Source organism: Nicotiana tabacum, chromosome 18, assembly GCF_000715075.1.
Source record: "Nicotiana tabacum cultivar K326 chromosome 18, ASM71507v2, whole genome shotgun sequence".
Lineage (NCBI taxonomy): Eukaryota > Viridiplantae > Streptophyta > Magnoliopsida > Solanales > Solanaceae > Nicotiana > Nicotiana tabacum.
Window position 1 is genome coordinate 86,468,800 of NC_134097.1, and position 5,928 is coordinate 86,474,727.

The window sequence follows — 5,928 nt, forward strand, 5'->3', positions numbered from 1 at the left end:
TAAAATAAAGTAAAAGAGTCAAAACTATCTAAAATAGTGATGTTAAACCTAAACTAAATTTTTATGCTAAAAATGTGTAAAATTTTGGGGAGGGTCAAAAATTACATGTCTACAACTATGCCTTTGCTAAACCTGTAAAAGTCTTTTGTGATAGCCAATCAGCTCTACACATGGCAAGAAATCATGTATTTATGAGCGGATTAAACACATAAAAGTGGATTGTCATACTTTTTAATTTTGATGTGATGTTTCCTCCATTAGACTTTCAATAGCTACTCTAAATTTTTTCTCCAATATAAAAAAGTCGACTAACATAAGTCAATTAACATTCTAAACTTATCAAATATTCAAACACTGTCTAGTAAAGTGAAGTGTTAATTCATAAGATTTAAATCAACTATATCTAATACAGCGCGCACCATTCATTCGGGTCGGGATCCCCTCCGGTGATGTGTGGTCCAGTATTGTTCAATAGGGTACTGTTTTTCTGACACGTATCGTACTAACTAACCAATGGACAAGATTTCCTTAGCGAAAAACTAGTTTAACCATGGTTATGTTTCTCCTCTCAACTGTTCTTTTTCAAAACTCCGGTGATGTTTGGTCCAGTATTGTTCAATAGAGTGTTGTTTTTCTGACAAATGTCGTACTAACTAACTAATGGACAAGATTTCCATAGCTAAAAACTAGTTTAACCACGGTTCTGTTTCTACTCTCAGCTGTTCTTCTTTAACCCTTTTCAAGCTATTCTTTCGTTTTCTTTCTTTTTTCCTTCTTTGCTCTCTATGATTAATATTTCTTTTATTTGCAATATTAATTATTGAGTGGTGGATAGAGGACTCTTCTTAATAAACATTTGCACTTACCTCACCTTATTCAAATTAGTCCAGGAAAGAAATAAGCAAATAACAATGTCCTGAAAGGATATCTAGCGATTCAAATAAGGCAAGTAGAAGATAATGTTTCATACTTCAATCGCCCATTTTTGATTCAGTTACTCAAAGAGGCTGAGACAGTAAATCTTTTTAATCAAAAGGGTACACCATTACCATTCCTTGCTATGTCGAAGACTTTGCTGCGTTCAAGCCATGATTGATAAATACCACCACCACCCATTTCATGTCTGATGTGTATTGTTTTAGATCCTAATTTTTTTTTCTTTTCGATGGTATGGTTGAGATGAAAAGTGGCATTCTATAGGAATTCGTTTTGCGGCTATGCATAGAATTAAAATGGCTTCGAACGTCACTAAACTCAATCCTGATATCGCAGAAAGAAAGCATCTCTAGGTGATTTCACCTCCACTTTACTGTGGCGGAGCTAGAGAAGTAAATGCGAGTTTGGACGAACCCAGTAGCTTTTGATTAGACCTTGTATTTGTATTAAAATGTTCAAAAAATGTATAAATATTTAATTATGAACCCAGTAACTAAAACGAGTTATGGGTTCGATGAAAAATTCAGAACCCATAAATTTTAAATCCTGGCTCCGCCTCCATCTTTATTGATGCTAAAATGAACTTGAACAGATCCATAAAAGAACAATAGTCCATTAGCATCAAGCGAAAGAAAATATGTTGGGTCTTGTCCATTAATTAGTATATAGGATACGTGTCACAAAATCAACATCCTATTGAAGAATACTGGACCAAACATCACTGGAGGGGATCCCAACCCCATTCATTTAGTTAGCAGAAAAGGTACGAACTCAGACTCAAGGGCGGGGATGTATAGCTTCGGTTATGGATTTGATCGAACTCATTAGTATTGAATTATATTCAGTATTTGTCTTATGAAATTGATTAAATATCTATAGAACTTAGTAACACAAAACATCTACTGTCCTTGACTCATAAACTTTAAATCATGAATTTGCCTCTACTCAAATTGGTGCAAGTAGATTTCTTAGTAAAAGTGCTACAATTCGGGCCTGGACGGGAACTTTTGAGGCATCGGCCTGGCTGGATTGGGTCAATCTATTACTGTCCCCTTTTCTAAGTCAAAATAGCATGAGCTGGCCAGTTTTTGGGTAAGTAATTGAAAAATAGTTAGTGTTTGCAAGGTAATTAAAAAATTGCTATTATTTAATGTCGACATAAAATATGAACAAAAATATCCTTAGCTGAAGCACGAAAAATCCAACATAATATGTTGGGTTATGAAACTCATGCATATAAACCTCCAGTATATTATGTTAAAATTCCATCACATTATGAATTTCAGCAAATTGTGCTGGAATTTCATAAGTAAAAAGTTCAAACTCCAGCATATTATACTAGATTTTTGAATTTTAACTAAGAGTATTTTGTCCAAATTTTATTTTCTCATAAAAGTGAGACTAAAATTTGATTAATTTTAAAACCTATAATTAATTTTTAATTAGCGAATGTGAATCAGGCTAATTCTGAATTTCTCATGAGAGAGCTTAGTCCCAGCCTCAGGGGATGCAGGCCCATTTGAGAACTCGTCCCTAATCATTTAAGATTTTTTTTTTTTTCTTCTGGCTGGCATCTATGCTTCTCTTTTTTCATTTTTCTAAAAAGAAAAAAAAAATCTCTTAAACCATCTATGTAATCAGTTGTCTTCTAAGTTCTAATTGCTATCTATGCTGAAGGTCTTTCGTGTTTCATTTGAAAAAAGAAAAAATAAATCTAAACATGGTATTCCTTTTTCTTATTTTCTTTCAGTTTCTCTTCTCCAATATTTAATTTACGAATGTTATATTGATTCCACGCGAATGATCATGACATAGATTTTCAGAGAATTAATCCTAGATTGTGGAATAATTGTGACAAAGAATGTCTCAAATAATGGATTTGACATGCCTAAGCAATGCATTTGGAAATTCATATTTTAAGCAGATGTTGTAATCCTGAACATTATTAATGTTAAATGCATATTTAGTTCTCTAACCCAAAGGCAAAAGGAAAAAAGAAAACAGTCTTGGCAAGACTTGACATGCATTATATGGACATGTTGAACGTGATAGTAATAAACTTCAATTGACAATTAGAAACACTATGACAAATTGCATCTGCAACAGAAATGAGAATAGAGTCAGCAAAATGCGTCAACTAGGACAAGCCAAGCCATCACCCTTAATTTTAATTTAATTGATTTGGTCCCTTTTGGGGAACAGAGATTCTTGTTGAAATTTCTAGATAATCAAACCTTTATTACCTGGAGCTTTGCAGCTAGTTCAATTCTTATTAGGCTGTAGGCAGAAAAATTTGACCCAAGTCTTTCTTCCAAGTCATCTTTATCATCCTTGTTTTCCTTTTTTTTTTCTTTTTTCCCTTCTGCCAAGCCCCTAATCTCTTGCCAATTCACATACTGGCATTCATTATGTAATAGGAGTATTACTTGCAATCTGTTTGGCTAGTTTGACTCGATACAAAGATTAAAGTAAAAAACTTTTGAAATTTGCGATTGTAAAAGCTTAAGGGATAAAAGATTTATAAGGTCATAAAATTTGTGTGGCTATAAAAATTTCTTATTTAGAATAAAATATGCAAAATAAAAAATTTAAAGTTAAATATTCTTTTTAGTAAACTAATTAGAAAAGTATTTTATATTAATTGAAACGGTGGGAGTAACTTTTTTACATTGCTCATTGTTAAGCTTGAAACACAAAGAGACCAAATTTGTGTTTCCTCTTCAATATTCTTTTGTACTTATCTTAATTTCCTTCTCAGGAGAAATGGTTATGAGAAAAGACAAATGAATTATGCCAAGTTGGGCTTATTTCATTATTATCACTATTATTCCATAAGCACAAACCCTCACATCAAATATATAGCAAACATATATCACTTGGAGAGAAGACCCCTCCATCCAAACATTTAATGTATAAATTCATAATGCATCTTAATTCATCAGCATATGTATCTATAGAATGATAATCAAAAGCTATATTGTGTGGACTCTTCAATAATATTGTCGCACTCTTATCAAATCCTCTAAAAATATATTATTTTTTGAGGAGATATTTTTGCAGCGTCCGAGTAATGATAATCAGAAGTGTATTCTGAACAACTTCCCTCCTTTGTTGTTTTTTTGTGTACCTTTATACAGTAAAAATGAAACATGTATCTAAACACACACACACACACACACACACATATATATATATATATATATATATATATATATATATATATATATATATATATATATATATATATATATATATATATATAGTCTATAGCCAAGGTTCAGAATGGCCTTTTGAGACTCTTGAAGTCCAAAGAATCAACACACTCAGCTCTATCCTTATGCACATTCAACAACTTCAACAACACACTAGCCTTCTCTTTTGTTGTTTCACTACAACCAACTTGTAGCAGCAGCAAAAGCTTCTGAAAAGCACCAAGTTTTAGAGCTTCAACAAGAACATCACCTCCATTTTCCCTCTTCTCATTCTTACCAATCTTCCATAGAATTGAAACTGAAAACTCAGTTGCCAAATCTGAAACTCTCAGCAATTTCTTGACCAAAACAGGCACAGTTAGAGCATAACTATAAGCCCTTTTTCTTCCTTCTATAGAGCTGCAAATTCCATCCAAAACACCTAATGCCTTTTCACATATGCTCTTCTCACAATCAACAAGCATCTCTACCAGCAATTCAACTAACCCCACATCAGCAAATCTTGATTGAGCCTTCTTGTTGGCGAAAGACGACGAATGTGATGGATTAACCATGTGGTAGATTGCTAATAAAGAAGCTTTTGTAGTAGTAGGACAAATTGGCTCTTTCACAAGTTTTACTAAGCCTTCTAAAGCTCCTCCCATTCCCAACAAGATTTCAACCTTGTCATGTTCCTCCATTTTCAAGATATCTTTTAGCAAAAAAACTGCATTTCTTCTGCTTGATAAACTCCCATTATTCAAGAACCACACCATGCAACGTAACGATGAAATCGATCCAAGATTTGACTTGGACTCTCCATCCAGAGGCAATATAGTCTTCAAAGTTGACAAGATCACTTCCCCTGTTGAAGCATTTTTCATATTAATTTCCTCTGAAAATGCAACAAATGCAGCTGATAAAACCTGTGTAGTACCATTGGTAACAAAGCACCGTTTGTTCCTCTCACTTTCATTCACCAACTTCTTCACTTCGGACACTAATTCCTTGCACACCTCTGAGTCATGCATCTCTTTGCTTATTTTTGCATGTAGTTCAACAACCTCAGACGATGTCACAGGAATTCTTGGAGTTGGAATCCTTTCAATCCCATGATCCTTGTTCTCAACACACCATTGTTGGATCATTTTCCTTATGCTGTGATTTGGAATTGGTTCACCATTCCTCAATGTTTGATTTGTGATGGGACAAGTTTGATTCCCAGCCTCAATCCATTTCTCAATATTCTCTCTATCGTATGTGATCCCTGTTGACAATGTCACTGGATCTTTCATTAAGTCTAAGGAAATTGGACATGTGAAATGTCTAGGAATCACCAATTCTATGCTTGTTATATCCTCCATTAATCCTCTCTTTGCTACCCTTCTTTCTGTTCTCCTTTTCCTCCATGTTGAAATCATCATTTAATTGCAAAAATGAAATACTCAAAGAATCTTGAAATGAAAATAGTGAGTTGGGTTATTTTTTTGGTTTTCTTTTGTTTGTGATGGGATTCAAGTAGGTAAAGGGGTGGTGGTGTTATATATATATATATATATAAGTGCTGATTTAATCAATAGCATTTGTTTGATGTCACGCGGTTCAAACTTCAAGTTTGTTTAGTCCAATTATAAACTAAAGAAACGTTCAAGAACGTGGGAAGGAGGACTTGAATATTTGACCAAAATATGAAAGATTTGAATAGGTAAAAGGAACCCAAAGAGACTAAAATAAAAGGAATCAAACTTGGGGGACTTGGGAATAGGAATTAATCAAAAGAGACTAAAACAAAAGTAATCAA

General features: G+C 33.4%; 1 protein-coding gene across 1 annotated transcript; it reads right to left on the reverse strand.

Moving 5' to 3' along the window:
- Positions 1-4,211: 4,211 nt before the first annotated feature.
- On the reverse strand, positions 4,212-5,655 carry LOC107764994 (U-box domain-containing protein 21-like). The gene has a single exon (XM_016583567.2). It carries the CDS (start codon positions 5,549-5,551, stop codon positions 4,214-4,216), a length of 1,338 nt encoding a protein of 445 aa, XP_016439053.2. The 5' UTR covers positions 5,552-5,655; the 3' UTR covers positions 4,212-4,213.
- Between the last annotated feature and the right edge of the window lie 273 nt (positions 5,656-5,928).

What these genes read in the sequence shown, in the direction of transcription:
- LOC107764994 (XM_016583567.2), bottom strand. Translation starts at nt 5,551, where the DNA reads ATGATGATTTCAACATGGAGGAAAAGGAGAACAGAAAGAAGGGTAGCA.